This window comes from Sphaerodactylus townsendi, linkage group LG05, assembly GCF_021028975.2.
Source record: "Sphaerodactylus townsendi isolate TG3544 linkage group LG05, MPM_Stown_v2.3, whole genome shotgun sequence".
NCBI classification, from domain to species: Eukaryota; Metazoa; Chordata; class Lepidosauria; order Squamata; family Sphaerodactylidae; genus Sphaerodactylus; species Sphaerodactylus townsendi.
The window spans coordinates 77,268,403-77,286,634 of record NC_059429.1 but is presented as its reverse complement, the minus strand read 5'-3'; the positions used below and the strand labels follow the sequence as shown (position 1 = coordinate 77,286,634).

General features: G+C 40.5%; 1 protein-coding gene across 1 annotated transcript in view; it reads left to right on the top strand.

Moving 5' to 3' along the window:
* SLC6A17 (solute carrier family 6 member 17) overlaps nucleotides 1-18,232 on the top strand; it is a 45,615-nt gene that overhangs the window by 7,543 nt on the left and 19,840 nt on the right. The window contains exons 2-4 of the mRNA XM_048498135.1: nucleotides 5,236-5,616; nucleotides 15,876-16,033; nucleotides 17,660-17,786. Coding sequence (XP_048354092.1) covers nucleotides 5,337-5,616; nucleotides 15,876-16,033; nucleotides 17,660-17,786 — 565 coding nt within the window. The 5' untranslated portion in view covers nucleotides 5,236-5,336. The remainder of the gene's footprint in view (nucleotides 1-5,235; nucleotides 5,617-15,875; nucleotides 16,034-17,659; nucleotides 17,787-18,232) is intronic.

The following is an 18,232-nucleotide window of genomic DNA, read 5'->3' as shown; positions in this document are numbered from 1 at the left end:
CACTGGGAAGTTCTGTATATTACTGAAATACTTTCTTCAGATTTAAAATGGACTGGATGATCATCATACATCATTGGGAGTTCATATGGAAGTTAAAATGTGCCTGTGTGAGCACTGCTGAGAGACACAGTATTTCTGGTAATGTTTGTGAAATCCAACTCAGACAGTAATTGCAAGCTTCTTGAAATGCAAACGATTTGCTGGTAGCTTTAAAAAGGCTCACAAGGGAATAAAAATGCTTAGCAGAGAGATATTTTGGACTGTTTTGCTTCCTCACCTCATTATTTTCCTCTTTTTGAGAACTCACAGTTCACCAGTCCAGTTCCTGCTTCTATTAGAAATGCTATTTTAAGTTGCCTGTTGCTAAGATACATGTCAGTTCTGTGGCTAGTGCCCAAGAATGATATATCCTATCAATTTAAGTAGTTTCCCAGATTAAAACAAAAAGTACAATAAGGTCTACTTTGGTTACAGTGTGCCAGTCATACTGTCCTTTTGCACCTTATGGCAGTCACTGCAGGATATTCTATCTCTGAAAACTGTGTCCTTTGCTGAGCCTCATAAAATCTCACATTCTGGAGTATGATTATCACAGGGTCAAGAAGAGCTTTTCTGTTCCCTAGATCACAGTACATATTAAAAGGCAAGAGTGTTAATAAAAATAAGGCCATTGGATTTTGTGTCCAGGTACCTAATGATCTCACCCCAATCATATGTTTTTGGTACTGGCTTAAAAATGTTGATTGTTTGTACGAGGCAGGAACCTTATTTCACTTCTATTATTGGAAATGAAGGTTTTGTACCATGTAGCATTGTCATCTTTCTCAGATCACAGTAATTCAGGATAACTGAAGTGTCACCTTGATAGAAGCAGTTCTCATTACAAAGCACATGAAAGCAGATCACAGATAAAGATAGGTAAGAAATGACAATTGTTGAGTTGACTCACACAAAGTAAAAGAAAATAAACTACTAAATGAGGCCTCTGCAGTTTCAATCCACAAAAAGTGAAGCAGTAAATGCAATCTTTGGTATTGTCTTAGGGTAGCATAACCAGGACTCAATTCTGGCAGCTCATCTTTTTGCATTTGCTCATATGGACTTGGACTACAGGTTTCCTTCACTATATTTCTTTCTATATCACTATATCACTCTTGGTTGGAGTCCCCTCTAATGTAAAATATTAGTGAGCTGAGCAATGCACCCCAAAACCACCTTCACACTCATCCACATTCTCAACCAGATTCAGGAGCTCTGGTAGCTCAGGTGCCTCTGGTGCTCAGCAGCACCACATGGCAATGATAGCTGTGAAGCCAACATGCAGCCAGTGCCTCCATCTCTGCCAGCATGGGGACATGAGTCTCTGTTGCCCAGGTGGAAGGGATGAGATAGATGTGCAGTTTTCCCTGATCCCTGCGGCAATGCACATTACCCAATGGAAATGGAGTTGAAGGCTTGGGGGAACAACAGCTTCCCAACAACCACAGGTGTGACCCCCACTGGCAACCCCTAACCTCTGTTTCAAATGAGTGCAACCCCTCCTTGAGAGGATGGCAAGCAGAACACACCATCAAGTGTTGCTCAACTGCAGCACCAGGCATGAGTTAAAGGGACTGATGTTCCAACAGCAAGGACAAAGGGGACAGAGTCTGTGGTACCAACAAAATAAACCCCATCCCCAAAGGCACTTGACTGGACTGGTGCAACATCCCATTGTTGGACCATTCTTGACCCCATCCCCCAGATTGCATTGTTAGACCAGAGAAAACTGAATTCAATTCCAGGTCAGATGTGAAGTTCACTGAAAAACCTCATTCAAGTCTACTTCCTATGTTTATTTTGATTATGAAAGGTGCAGATTCCACATAGAACTCCTTGGAGAACAAGTAGGTTATGAATGGGAGCAATAAAGCAAGTATTAACTGTGCCAATTCTGATAAACTCTTTCTGAGGAATTTATAAATGATTATTGTGATATAGCAGCTAACACTCTGTCACTTCGTATTGTACCAAGGAATGCTACAATGGGCCATAGCCAGGTCCATTACATAAAAGTCTTTTAAACAATTTAGTAGCTATAGAAGAAGATCAAAAATTATTAACAGGGGCTAGCTTTAACATCAGCTGTAAGACATAGTGCGTCATGTTACTGTCAACATGTCCAGATGTTAACTTATACAACTATTCTGTCACTCAAAGTTGAAATTGTGTATGTGTGTGTGATGTGCTGCCAAGTTACTTCTGGCAGATAACCCTATGAATCAATGCCCCCCAAGTATCCTATCATTAACAATATTGCTCAGATCTTGCATACTGAAGCATGTGGTCTCCTTTATTGAGTCAATCTTCCTTTTTTCCTACTGTCTTCAACTTTTTCCAGCAGTATTGTCTTTCCAGTTAGTCTCGTCTTCTCATAATGTAACCAAAGTACAATGGTCTCAGTTTACCCCTTTTAGCTGAAGCTTTGATCTGTTCTAGAAACTGCTTATTTCGAGGTGGGGGTGGGGTGTGATCTGTGGTATCCTTAAAAGCCATCTCCAATGCCATATTTCAAATGAATCAACTTTTCTTCCTGTTGGTTTATTAAAATTCTTATCCATGTATATTCTGGCTATATATCAGTAGGTTGGATTGCACCATTTTGTTCCATGAATTCCCCACAATCTCCACTATCTTGTGATGTTCTTACTTCAGCCCCAGAGCATCTTATATCAATGGGAGGACCTTTGACAACAGACGTATGGGCATTGAAGAAAATGATGGATTCCAAATTTATATTTGAAGATAAATGGAGTCATCAGAGATTATTCCCATGCTAATGGTATCACTTGTCAGTATTTGAACTGGTTAGGAAATTGTGGGATTATTTGTTTGATTCATGGTATGTTGTCCCAAGAGATACAATGGCTCAATATTTAATAAGCCCTGCTCTGCTAACTCTGATTTTGCTTAGAGACCCAGCCTCATGTAGCTTTACATATATATGGGGTTTTTTTAAATTAGGAAAAGCCTTTGCATTACCAGTTCTTGGTTGGGAAATTGCTGGAGGGGCGAAGTCTGGGAATGGCAGGATCTGAGGAATGAGAGGGATCTCACTGGGGTAAATGCCATACATTCCACCCTCCACATCAGCCATTTTTTTCCAGGAGAACTGGGGTCTCATCAGCCATTTTCTCCAGGAGAACTAATCTCTGTACCATCTGGACATCAGATTTATTTCAGGAAATCTCCAAACTACCAGAATTGAAGGCTGCCAAGTCAGCTTTCAGTGGTATATAAGTACATGTGCAGGAATACTAGATATGGTGTTAATACTCAGATGCAAATTGCCAGATATTATTGTCCAAAATTTCCTAGAATTATTTAATAATGTAGCTAGGATAAGAGTGTCCCAGTGAGAAATTTTGCCACACAAGTATACTATCTCTCTCCCATTAGAAGTCTCTGCAAGAACAGAAATTAGTAATAATAACTGATGATCTTTCATAGTCATGGCCAATAACTGTTCAGTTTTTTAAAATTAAAATTCTGTTCTCTCAGAAAGCCAGATAGTTACTGGTGTATTGATTTGCACAAATTAACATTTGATTGATTTGTTAATCATCTGTAGCAGTCAGAGAAACAGTGATACATTTTAACTTTACATGTGACTTTCTTGGGTTTAGAAATAATATTTATTGTAACTTCAGTAAAATATCTTAGAATGCTTTTTTCTAAGGGGGCTAAATTGCACACCACAGAAGTGATGCATGTATGCACTGGCAGATCCCTCCCCCCCCTTGGTTACACCACTGCCCCGGCTTATGCCACCCTTTTGGCGTAAATCCACTGAGCTCAATAGAGGGCTCTTTGGTGGTGGGGTGTTTGTTTGTTTTTTGCCTCCCTGTACCCCCAGAAAGCCCAGTAGGGCAGTGCTGTTGTGGTGCTGCATCCTGCCACCAGGTTTCTGGATGGGACTGCCTGTCTTGATCCGTATGCACCACAGAAAAAGTGTCACATTCAAGCACTGTTATCACTCTTAATGCAACTATGCTTCTGACAGACCTTCCTTCTCACTATTTCATACTGCCACACTTTCAAGGAAGTCATACACTGCAAATATGGAAACTGTTCAGAGTCCAATCTCTGGCAGAGATTCAGTGAATTCAGTGGGGCTGCTCTGGTTTGCATTGACTGGGATCTCTGTGAAACAACAAGAAGCCCTTTGAATGGACAGGCAGGGAAATCAATTGCTCTACACGTAGTGCCAAATATTTTTGCAGATACTATCTGTTGTAAAATTGTCACAGGCAATTTAACTAGAGGCTTCCTCCTAGTCATTCCAATTGTTGCGATAATGTCAGCAGCCAAGAGATAACCTTGGGGCTTGCTGCTGTCATATAAGAACTACTGAAGCCTGCCCGGTTATGTAGTGCCACAATATTTTAAGCTAAATAGCACCTGACATATTACTGGCACTGAACTTGAAGACAGATGGAGAGAAAGCTTTAGGAGCAGGTCATTGCCAACCCATACATCCAATACAATGAGGAGAAGAAATAGCAGTTAAGAAGTGAATTGGGTCATTTAAGAGAGCTTTTTAAAAACTGGATATACCGAAAGCTACGCAGCGTCAGTATATATACTGAGACCAGGGGATTTCCAGGTTCTAGTTCTCACTTGGCCATGCTCACTGTGTGACCTTTGGCCAGTCATTTGCATTCAGCATAACGTACTTTACAGGTAATTTCAGAGGGCAGCCATGCTGGTCTACAATGGAAAAGCGAGATTTGATTCCGGTAGCACATGACACATAACAAAGTTTTCATTCTCAAAAATATTGTTGGTCTCTAAGGTGCTATTGGACTTGACTTGATCTGTTCTATTTCACAGAATTGTGAAAATTAGTTGGAGGAAGGGAGGACCATAAGCTCCTTGGAGGAAAAATGTAATAATAAATTGTAATAATAAATTGAGTATCAAGGAAAAACTGCAAACTTCCTGACTGGGTCCCCTCCACCTGGCAGATTCCAATATTTTTAAGAAATTGCCAACATACTTTCAAGCCTTAAGAACTAGAAACTTGCTCTTTTTCAAAATAACAAAGGCTGAGTTTCTCAGGGCACTGAGTTCTGCAGGCTGTATCAGTTTCTGCAGTTACGTAATGCGATTGTAGAACAATATATATCATGTTCTTGGTTAACAGCAAGAAAAAATGGGTTTTATGATTTAATTTCATTTTGCTTTGTTTTGCAGGTCCTACAGATGACCAGGATCTGAGAATTTGTCTCCAAAGCCTTTTCAGATAACCCACAAATCCTCTCCTGGGGCAGGAGTAGCTGAACCTGATCATCTCGATGCCTAAAAACAGCAAAGTGACACAGAGGGAACACAGTAATGAGCCTGTCACAGAATCAGTGGCAGATTTATTGGCCCATCAAGAGCCTGTGGACTACAGGCACAGTGTCTTAAACGTAGCTGCCGAGAACTGGAACAAACAGCAGGATGGAGAGGGAGCTGACGAGGAGAGGCCAGCATGGAATAACAAGATAGAGTACATTCTGGCTCAGATTGGCTACTCTGTGGGGCTGGGGAACGTCTGGCGTTTTCCATATTTGTGTCAAAAGAATGGTGGAGGTAAGAGGCTAAAGAAAAAGTACAATGCACAGCTCAAAAGTCATTTTTACAAGCATGCCATATGCATTCCTCCTGTGATCTATAGGAAGGGAGCGCAGACTTGGTCAGACCTCAGAGCTTTTGCCCAGATGGATTTTGCTTTAGAACTAGTTGAATTGTCTGTAGTTCCAGGGATCTGAAAGCAGAAAAAAAGGTTACTTGGAGTTGTTATTCCAACTCAAACTCTGTTTGGATTTATCTATTCCTTCAAGGGTTATTTCTCCATAATGTTTATTATTTAATATAATATATTATATGCCTCCATTATAATATATTATTTATTATATGCCTCCATTATAATATATTATTTATTATAATATATTATATGCCTCCATTTTGCCCAGTCGGAGCCATCAAGACAACTGAGATTTTACTCTGTGATTCTGCCACACACAGCCAGTCTACCCATTTTCCTACTTGCTGCTGGGGAATCACAGTTGAGGACATCAGAGACCTCCTACTTATAATTGGTTGCAGTAAATTTTTGTTAATATCTCAAATTATGTGATTGTGTAAAAAAAACCTCCTGCTATTAACACCTACTCAATAATTTTATTTAATTTGGCCAAGTCTTTTGGTGATTTAAATTTGTTTAGCTCAATTATGCCTGAAATACCACTGGACTCTATTGATTTATTTTGTTTATTTTGATATTTATATCCTGCTTTTCTTTCCTAAGGGACTCAACGTGATTTAAAATATTGCCCCTCTTTTCCATTTTATTCCCACAACAATGACCTGTGAGGGAGATTGGACTGTGAGTGTGAGTCTGGCCCAAGGTCATTCAAATCAGCATGCTCCCTTGGAAGAGGGAAGATTCAGTCTAGGGTGTTCCTGATCCTAATCTGACATACGGTAACCATTATGCTATGCTGGCTTTCAAGTCTCATTTCAGATATACAGTTCATAAGCCATCAACTATTAGGTGTTTGGTTTACCGTGACTGATAGTTTCTGTCTCATTCACTGTGTGTCTCCAATATAGGATGATCATTATTTTTGAACTTCCTGGAGAAAATGATGAAGTACAGATAAGGTATTCTAGACAGAAGAGTGGGAAGAGTAGATAGGGAGTGCTAACTTTTTCAGGTTGACAATTAGAGATACACTGATGAACACTGCTCTTCGGAAAATGTTAATCGACCTTTACATTATCATGTTTTATCATAAAGGTGATCCCATTAGGCCACTTGTTTCTTGAATCTGGACTCTAATCTGGAGAACCGGGTTTGATTCTGCACTCCTCCACATGAGTAGTGAACTGTTACCTGGTGAAATAGATTCGTTTTCTTGTTCCTCCACATGAAGCCTGCTGGGTGACCTTGGGCCAGTCACAGTTCAGTTGTCTCAGAAATCTTTCAGTCCCACCCACCTCACAAGGTGTTTGTTGTGGAGAGAGGAGAAGAAGTTTGAAAGCTGCCTTGAGTTTCCTTACAGGAGAGAAAGGCGGGATAGAAATCCAAACTCCTCCTCATCCTCTTCTTCTTTTAATGGGCGAACATCAAAGACACCTCCCACCTAACTGGGGGGACCTGGGGATCTTCTGGGTGAGTCCAGAGTGGGACCAGGGGATCCTCCAGAATTACAGCTCATCTCTGGACTACATAAATCAGTTCCCCTGGAGAAAATGAATGCTTGGGAGGGTGGACTTTATGACACTGTACACCTCTCTGAGGTCTTGTCCTCCCCAGGCTCAATCCCCAAATCTCCAGGAGTTTCCAAACCTGGATCTGATGATGCTACCACCCCTATCCCCCACAGGTGGCCGGCGGGGATCTGATGACTTAACCCAAGGCCGGGGGGGGGGGGGATCTGGCAACTCAACCCAGGTGGGCCCTAGGGTTGACTCTCCTCAGAAGAACTCCCAAGTTTGGTGAAGTTTTGGTGGGCCATTCAGTTCTATGGACATCCAGTTATCCTTGTGATTGGGCTTCAATTTTTAAAAGGATTTTTATAAAAGGGCCATGGTACTAGGCTGTGGGAAAAGCCAAAAAAGATTTTGGGCTTCATCCAGATAGCTAGCGGGGGTGGGGGGTTCAAGAAAAAAAACATGTCAAAACAATGTATTGTCAAAGGCTTTCACGGCCGGAATCACTGGGGTGTCAAAACACTTTGTGAGGGAGGTTATTTTCAGTTTGGTTTTATCCGCATGCAGAGCCCTAATTCAGGATATTATAAGCAACTGGCCTAGATTAGAGGATGACTCTGCTCAGTAGAAAAAAATGACTGTGCTGGTTTTGTCCAGAATGCAGCAATGTGAATGGAATCTTGATTTCAGAATCCCAGAACATGTCTGTGTATTGTTTGAAATAGATCCCACTTACAGAAGGCAAGGCCAAAATAGAATGGTAGCATGGCTCCAGGTTTTCAAAGGTTGCCGTGCCCTAAAGCACAATCATGGTAGTTAAAAAATGTCAGATCATCATAATATGGAGTAAGTATTGGAGCAATTATTGACAATGAAATACAGTTATCCTTTCCACATCGTTGGCGTTAAGGGCATGACACCCCCTGCAATTTGGAAATCTGTGTAAAAAAAATTTGTACTAGAGAATGAGTCCGAATTTTTTCTTTTTCTTTTCTTTTAACTTTTAAAAAGAAATTGTGTACATTTATGGCATTAAAAGATAAAAATATGTTGATATTATACAATACTATACATATACCCTCTCTGAGACTATGGAATAGGGCAGATAATAAATGTAAATATAATAGAATAGATACCATGCATTTCTGAGTTTCTAAACCTTTTGTGTGTCATCTGCTGGCTTTTGTGTGTCATCTGTGGCTTCTGCAAAACTCCCACAAAATTCCCATTTAATTTCTTATGCTGACACACATTATATCAAAACCATGATGGAGAATGTCATGATGTGGAAGGGATAACTATATAGCTCTAGCTTTGGTTAAGCAGTGGTGAATTTTCTCCTTGGTGAGTTAATTCCACCAAAAATCGGCAAACAAAACCATAGATTGTGTTCAAAATACAAGTGAGGCTGTGGTGATAGCAGGAGAAATTTTCCTATGAGATGGACTTGCATAATTTTGAAAAAAAAATGGAGGTAAGTAACAAGAACAACTGTGCAAATGTTATGAATCATTGGCACTCTAGAAACCCCTCTGTTCATTTTCTTAGGTTACTTAAATGGCTTTTTCAGGTGTTTTCCACACAATCAAAATATTCTGGGATGGGCAAGTGAAATATCCTGGTTTGTGCAGGATTTTTGCATGGTTCCCGATCCTAAATCGTGTCTGCTCTGGGGTTGCCCTGTGATATTTCCCTTATCCTGAGATTTTCAAAAATCGCCAAATTGGAGGGTTTTCCCCCCCAAAAAAATCCTGTGGTGAGCCTACTAAAGCTTGCTACCATTCAAAAACCAATCAGGAGCAGATCCGGTTTATTTTTCCTGCCAGCTGCCTGATCTCCCCGCCTGACGTTCATTCAAGCTGCCATTACAAAACAACAGCCAATCAGAAAATGGGACACCGGGCATAAGAGGCTTTCAGCTAGCAGCTTTCAGCTGCCACTCAAAAACAACACCCAATCAAAATGTGGGACACTTGCAATGTGAATACAGAAGTCCCAGGCTCGGCAAAAGAAATGTTAATATTTCACCTCAGTCTTAAATTGATGCCTTCATGGAAACGCGCAGCCATGCAAAGGGAGGAGCCAGGATAAAATTACCCCAGAATTTATGATCCCAGTTCTACCGGTGAAATTATGCAGTGCGGAAAACACCTCATGGTATTTTTTGAAGAACTTAGTCATTGGCTGCAAGAAAGATAGGGATCACAGGCCATTGACAAAGCTCAAGTTCTTTTGTACACACTAAGTCTGAAGTATTGGCAATCTTTAACATCATTGCAAACTATATTAAATTGCTAAAAAGACAAATTAGTAAAATTGAGCACGATTCACAGAAACAAAAATGAACAAAACAGGTTCCAGTGATACCTTAAAGACTCACACAACTTATTCCAGCTTTTGTGAGTAAGAGGTCGCACAGCAATCCCCCCTCATCATTATAATTTTTAATGTGGTAATTCTGTGTGAATTCTGCAGGGCCTGCAAGACTGAGCTATTCCACCGGGCCTTTGGGGAGGCCAGCTGCTGATATCCGTGCCCGTTAACAACAACTAAGGCCCGCTGTTCCCCTCTTAGAGGAGTTTAGTAGTCGGACGCCATCTGTATTTAACTGGTTGCGATAATCTGAGCGCTGTATTTTAATTGTAATTTTGCATGTTTTTATCTATCCACTTGTTTGCTGTTAATGTTGTGAACCGCCCTGAGCCCTCCAGGGGAGGGCGGTATATAAGTGGAACAATCAATCAATCAATCAATCAATCAATCAATCAATCAATCAATCAATCAATCAATCAATCAATAATACTGTGGTTTACTAAAAGATATACAAGAAGTGAATATTTAAATAATAAACAATCCAAGATGAAAGGAGGTTTTCTATATCAGCACAAAATTGTTGGATGCAGATATTCCTTTACCTGGGTTCTGTCTCTTTTGTGAATTTGTTATAGGTTTTTTTCGTTGGAACGAATGTGGTATAGTGGCTAGAACAAACTGCTTCCTGGATACTCAGGTTCAAATCCCAGTCCTGTTGTGGAAGCTGGTTGTGTAACCTCTGGCCAGTCACATGTTCTCAGCCTAACCTACCTCACAGGAGCATTAGAATGCGACTTGACAAATTCATGGAGAATACTGCTTCCAGAAGGCTTTTTAAATACGCAAATAATTTACTAGATAACAGTGAAAATACTGCAGAATATATCAGCCACATGTTATCATATTCCTAGACTGGATTATTGACAGACTGATTATTTTTGTGATGAGTACAATTACTTGATTTGTGATAGGTGTTCTGCCATTTGGAACAAGTGTTTTGTACTAAAAACACTGTTATATGTGGGGGTGGAAACTTTGTTTTTTCCCTCAGTAATGACACGTGCCTATGTTTTGCAGAGAAAACAGCTTTCCATTAGAAAAAGGGTGATAGTGAGGACAATTCTACAGAACACTTTGTGCTCAAGAGCTCACACAATGATGCTGCACTCGATAAGAGCCCCACCCATCTCACAGGGTGTTTGTTGTGAGGGGGGAAGGGCAAGGAGATTGTCAGCCCCTTTGAGTCTCCTGCAGGAGAGAAAGGGGGGATATAAATCCAAACTCTTCTTCTTCTTCTTCTATTGAAACTCAGTATCATTGTGGTCCAGCTGTATACCCAGACTGGAAAGGCAAATCAATATTCTCTAATAATATTCTCTAACTAGCAGGGCTGGAGTGAGGGGGAACTGCGACCGGGGCACAAATGCGCCCTGCACCGCCCCCCCCCCCAACGTCCGCCCTGTAACACCCCCTTTATGCCCCCACACCGATGCACACCCAGTATGTCGCACCTCTCCCCTTGGTGCTACGCCACTGCTAATTAGTTATATTAGTTGGGCACTAGGATCCAAGCGGAGCATTCTGAAACAAAGATGGTCCAGCACATGGCAGCTGAAGTTACAATTCTACCTAGTTCTTTTTGTTGAAAGGGTATGGGGCTGTGCACCATTTTTTTCTGTATTTTTTCTGTATATTTCAGATTCATGTTTATTGGACCCAAGTTGAATACCAATACTGGCAAATGAGTTGCGGGGGTGTGTGGTGGTGGTGGAGGAGGAGGATTTTTTTTTGTGGAAACCTGAATTTTTTTGGCTCTATTAAAGTCTATGGGGAATTTTTTCAAGGCTCAGGGGAGGGGCTCTTTTTTTTAAAGTAGAGGCATCAAATTTGCAGCATAGCTGCAGAAAGACAGGTGACCTTTCTTAAAAGAACCCCCAAGTTTAATGAAGTTTGGTTCATGAGGTACAACTGTATGGGCCCCTAAAGGGGGGTATGCCATCTTCAATTGGAAACAACGAAAACTCCAATGGAAGATGGGGCATTCTTTTTGGGAGCCCATAAAATTGGGTCCCCTGTGCCAAACTTCACTAAACTTGGAGGTTCTTCTAAGGAAAGTCACCTGCAGCTAAGCTGCAAATTTGGAGCATCAACTTTGAAAAACAGCTCCCTGGAGCTCCCCCCTCTCCTCAAATCTCCATAGACTCCATAGGCCACTGTCACAGTTGAGTATTGGCAGGGAAAGAAGTTCCTACCATAGACTTTAATGGAGGCTGGATAATTGCTTTGCTCCAATTGCATTCAGTTGGAGACTTCTGGGGGGCTTTTGGGGGAGGGGCTGTTTTTCAAGGTAGAGGCACCAAATTTGCTGCTCAGCTGCTAGTGACCTTCCTGAAAATAACTCCCAAGTTTGGTGAAGTTGCAGGGACAATTGTATGAACACCCAAAATAGAGGAAAACTGGATTCTCACAGAATTGAGCCCTCACCCAAACTTCACCAAACCCACAAGAAAATACCAAAACATCCACCCAAAACTGTGCAACCAACCAATTAAACTGCAAAGTCACAGGAAGTACCTCACAAACAAGCTAATACAACCAACAAGTTTATCAGGCCTCAGAAGGATTTCTGATCTGTCATCCCCCCTGTCCTGTGCCAGAAGAGAAGCATTTTAAAGAAAAAAGAGGCCAAGGAAGCCCCTCCAAATAATGCCCAAGAAAAGGAGCTCTGGAAAAACCTCCCGCACAGCATCCACACAAACAAGGGTCTAAAAATACAAAAACAACTTTAACAACTTTAAACAAACTGGGAAACCAAACCAAAGTCTAGACAATTAAGACCCTTTAGGCCTTGCTAGGAAACCAGCCGTGGGGCAGGAACAGGGCAACAGGAGACTGCTCCTTTAACAGCAACCCAGCAAAAAGGGTCTTTTTTGCCAGCACATCAAAACCGCCCTCGAAGCCCACTAGGTCACCAGACAAGGTAAATTGAACGGGAGAGAGTTAAAATTTGAAGTCCAATCACTAGCCTCATTATTTTTCATTTCCTTATATGGGTGGTGGGAATTGGGCCATGGAAAAAGCCAAAAGCTTGAAAAAGCCAAAATGTTCTCTGACTTTTTTCAGCTTTTGGCTTTTCAGGTTTATCCAGAGTGCTGGTTTTTATTTTTGGTCAAAAATAAACCTTAAATATTTATTTTCAGTTTGTCTGTTTGTAACCCCCATGCTCAGAATGGGTTGGCCCAGTAAGGGGTGGAGACTCAGAGCAGCATGAGGCAGCGGACCTCATGTAGTTGGAGGAGACAAGGCTACCAGACTGGGACCTTGATTTCTATAAGCCCTTAACACCTTGTTAAGGGTTTCTTTTTGTGGTTGTAATGGGTGAGAGTTCTCCTGGAAACCTTCATGATGTGGAATCCTGTTCACCAAGCCCTTGGAGTCTTCAGGAGCCAACCCACTTGCAAAGAAGAAATGGACTTGGCAGTATCAGTAGACTGTAAATATAAGGACTTGAAATTGCAACCTGAACAGGACTTTGAAATGTGATATTAAATGTTGATGTTATATGTTATGTGTTAAGAAAGTAAACCATTTTGTTTTTAAAAATTGTTGTTGCAAACTCATTCCAGGTTCTGCCCCACAGAACCCACAATCTGAGGTTACATGTTCACAGCCCTAGTTGTTGTTTGGCTTGATCAGATGTTTCCAGTGATTTTTTCTTAGCTTTAGTATGTTGGGGTTGACCCAGTTGAGAAGCTGTGTGTGTGTGTGTGTGTTTTGTAGGACCTGGCTGAAATGTTATGAATTGTGTCAAAAATTAAGAAGTAGGATGTGCCTAATTGTTTAAAAACCTTCTGACATTTCTAAATGTGAAGTAGTAGAAAACATTCTGCACCTGCAGTCACTTTATCCATTAGAATTATGACCATACCTGTGACACTGATTCTTTCCTTTGAAACACTGGTCAACCTGGATCTCCAGCATGAGGCATTTGGTCACTTAGGTTGGAGATTTATGCAGCTCAGACGGCCCATTTCTCTCCAATTAGCCAGAGATTGATGGTGTTGATGTTTAAAGAAAGTCCTTTATGGAGAGCTTTCATTTAGCCCTTCTAGGAGTCATTCTCCTTAATTACAAAACTGGCACTAGAATAACAATGGTCAGGGCAGCATAGAATTGCACTATATATACGTGAGAGTATGAATGAGTTTTTTAAGACGTGTGTCTTTGTATCTCTACAGATACAAATGAGGGACCTACAAAGGGGTCATTTTCCCCTTTATCACCCTCCCTCACTATTTTCTTTTTCCTTTCTCTAACAGCCCCCATAGCCTACCCCCTTTTCTTGCTTTCTTCTCTCCTTCACACCCACCAGCCAACCTATCCGTACTGCCCCCTGTCTTCACTCCCCACCCCCATCGCACCCTTTTCCTGGCTAATGTCTGGCCCAGTTATGAGGAAGCTGCCACACAGGGTTGCTTGGTTTCCTGCAGAGCTTGGCCAAGTCAGTTGTGTGGTGCACTCTAGTCCTGGCTACAGTTACAAACTTCTGGCTGGGAAACACCTGGAGATATTGGGGGTAGAGCTGGAGGAGGGTGGGGTTCGGGGAAGGGAGGGACTTCAATGGGGTATAATACCACAGAGTCCACCTTACAAAGTCGCCATTTTCTCCAGGTCTCTGTCACTTGGAGATGAGTTGTAAGCAGGAGATTTCCAGTCACCACCTAGACATTGGCAACCATTGTCTTGGGTCAAGTTGGGCCAGTTGTGTAGTGGCTGCTGCCAGTCCATCTTCTCTATACTTTGGCTAGGCTGCTATTATGAGGCATATCTCAATGTTGCCACATGATGGAGCTGGGTAAACCAGGTTCAATTTCCAGTCTTTTTTGCTAACCAGTATTCTTAGACTACACATAGCAAATTTCATACTTTGATATATTTTAAAAATATCTTGTTTTATTTTTACACTGGTTTGTTATGATTTTAAAGTGTTTTTAATTATAAGCTGCTTTGAGGAAGACTCTGGAAAGATGACATAAAATGTCCTTCAATCAATCAATCAATCAATCAATCAATCAATCAATCAATCAATCAATCAATCAATCAATCAATCAATCAATCAATCAATCAGTCTGTTATAGAAATACCTTATTGGTTTTGATCCCCTTTCATGAATTAGTGATGACCAAGTTTCTTTACATATATAAATATTGTTTGTACATATTCTGAAGCGGAAGTTTTTTCCGTTTTAAATTGATTAATTTAGGCATTCATAAGATTCAGTACAAATAACGGAGAAATTGTGATCTTTGTGAAATTTATTCTGTTAACGCTCTCTGGCTCAGTAGACATGTAATATTCTTGAACTCCTACTTCTGGCTGTGAAATTGACAGCACCATTCTAACCAGAATGGATTTAGAAGCCTGCAGTTCTACATAGGACGGCTGCACTGCCATAGAGTGCCAGCAGTTCACATGTTCCTTCTCCTGCACAAATTCTCTGCTTCCTTTCATGATTTGTTTTAACCATGGCTTAGCACTAATTCTGTATGGGCTTGGTTAATGCCAAACAGGGTTGATCTTAAACCACAGTTTGAAACTATAGTTGGTGGGAGAGAGGAAGGAGTGCGACCATAGTTATGAGGTAGTTGATGCTAGTTGTAATTAACAGTAATGTAGACATAATATTATGCAATCCATAGAAGAGATGATGGGATCTGGATGACAGAAGGAAAGTATCATGAGCCTGTGGAAATAGGGATTATTAAATCTCCACTTGGCATTTGCCACTATAATATTCAGGATTTTGTTGTTTTTGTTTCTGTTTTTTCAGTCATTGTGCCTTATAGATTTTCAGAAGGAACCTAGTAATGAACATAAATTCAAAGAACACTTGCTTTTGTAAACATTCACAGTTCTTCAGAACTAGGATATTCATGTTCAGTAAAACATGTCAAATGATAAATCTGAGAAGTGCAAAGTTTACTTTGTTATTGTTGTTTTCGTCTGTGTGAATATTTCTACCACTACTTAGAATGGTATATATACCTTTGATGTATGCTTTGGGATATGTGCCTACTAGATACTAATAGATAGGGTGTTTTCTCTCTGAGGATCGTGTAGGGATCAACTGATGGATAAAGCACAAGCATGATAGAAAATCCTATGTCGTAGCATTAATGGGTCAGACAAGTGATGTAAAGCAGATGTGGCTTAGAGGATACAATCTTCTTGCTGCCTTTTGGCCTGTTTCCACTTTCACTGATCTTTGCTTTATATAATGTAATGTGGATATCACTAATAGTCCTTCTCTTTCCTGACAGGTGCCTACCTTGTCCCATATTTGATACTGCTAATCATCATTGGAATCCCTCTCTTTTTCCTGGAATTAGCTGTGGGTCAGAGGATCCGCAGGGGCAGTATAGGAGTGTGGAATTATGTCTGTCCTCGGTTGGGGGGCATTGGATTCGCCAGTTGCCTTGTGAGTGCTTGGATGAGGCATGCAACTACTGGTTGAATGCCCAGGTGGTTTTACATGGGTTGTCTAGCAAAATGTATATGATATGCCCTTTTACTATTCAATTTAAAGTGGTTGGTTATTGCTGAACACAAACAGAAGATACCAAGCTGTGAAATAGATTAACCCAAGATTGACTTAAATCTTAAATCTCTAAAATCTTAATAAGTGCAGGCCATGAAGTCTGACCTTCTTGAATTTCTCCCAAACCATCTGGGCCAGTTTTTTACACACAGTTGAACAGAGCAGACATATTCTTTAAGGTTTATAATGATGTGCCTTAACCATTTGAACTTCTGTATGTATAATACACAACGAGCCTCGTTGGGGCCCGCTGGAGGGGGAAGATCAGCTGGTAGTGTGCTGAGATAAAGGTGCACTGTACCTTGTTGCTCTGCTACTAGAGAACCCAGGCTCAGCACTGCTACTCACACACAGTTTTAGCTTAGCTTAGTTGTACCAAACATCTTACTTTCAAGCAGAGGGATGGTGGCCCTGTGTCCTAAGGCCCTGTGTCCTAAGGACCCTCAGAGTGGCTTGGATCTGCTCATTTGTTTTTATTATCAATTATCAGTTTTGTGAGCTGCTGGAAGCATGACCAAATTAACAACATTTAGCAGTGGTGGGATTCAAATAATTTAACAACCAGTTCCTGTGGTGGGATTCAAATAATTTAACAACTGGTTGTTTACAAGCACCATTTTAACAACCGGTTCTGTCAAAGTGATGTGAACCTGCTGAATCCCACCGCTGCATTTAAGTCAATGACACTTCCTATTAATATTTCTTGGATTTTCTAAAATTTTAAAAATGTTACTTGTATGTTTCCTGTCTTATTCTATAACCCAGGGGCTATGGTACCCTTTCACAGCTCCTGGTCATTTCAGTGAGGCTGGCCGAGGGGCATTTTGTGTCAGAAGTATATAACCCAAGGGCATAGCCAGGCAATATACATGAAAGTAGGAAATTTACAGGTGCACATCAAGATGTTGATGGGCCAAGATATTTGTTCTGGTTCAGTTTCTGCAAGTCAGTTTGCATAGTATTTCTTATACAGATATTAGATTAAACATGTTTAAAAATATTATCACAGACTTTTAGTGTACTATAAATGTGGTGTATATTATAGATTCAGACTATATTCATCAATAAGGATTAATCAGTTGTTAAAATTATTTCGCCTCTTAGTAACTTATCACTGGAAGGATATGAATTAACCCATTCCATAATCATGTAAAACCCATTATTTAGAACAAAGCTGTTTAGTTCAGTTTCTTTCAGTGCCAATTATCCCTTCTCTCATTTCCTTTCTGAGAATATTCTGAATTGAGTTTATTCATAAATTCATAGGTGGCAGATACTATATCATCCCAACCCAGAACCTTGCATATGCTTTAATTTGTATGCACATGCAAACTGCTACATTACATTCAATTGAGGAAGCAGTCATTGCTTGTTCTGCTATATTAGCAAGATGGGGGGCTTGTATCATAAAGGCATACTTTGCCATCCATGCAAAATAAGCACAATGTTTGTCTAAAGGACATGTTGTCAGACAGGCTCCAACATTTTACATTCTCTTTTTGCCAGGTTTGCTTGTTTGTCGGGCTCTATTACAATGTGATCATAGGGTGGAGCATCTTTTACTTTTTTAAATCCTTCCAGTATCCTCTGCCATGGAGTGAGTGCCCCATCACAAAAAATGGCACAGTGTCTGGTGAGTACCTTGTTTTTCCCCCCCAATGATATATTCTGTGGGCAATAACAAAATTCAGCTTTGGGGTTGCCATCATTCTAGTAACTTAGAACTCAAAGGACTTAGAACTTAGAACTCAAAGGACTAGACCAGTGATAGGGGTTTTTTCATTTCTTTTTCTTCTTATTTATCTGTTGGTGGTGAGTGTTATTTTTTAATTCACATAATCAATTTTGGTAATGATATATATTGTTTTTATTATAGAACATTTGATTGAAATGTACTTTTAAAAGTAATGGCTGTGAACACACATATAGGTAGATAAATTTACTCATTTTTCCATCTTCACAAGACAGAAAAAGAAAGACCACCCACACACTATACTTAGTAGTAATTTATTTCATTAGAAGTACTGGTAGGAACCAGCACCCCAGTCCAAGCAATGGCAGCAACTGAGGTTTGTTTCC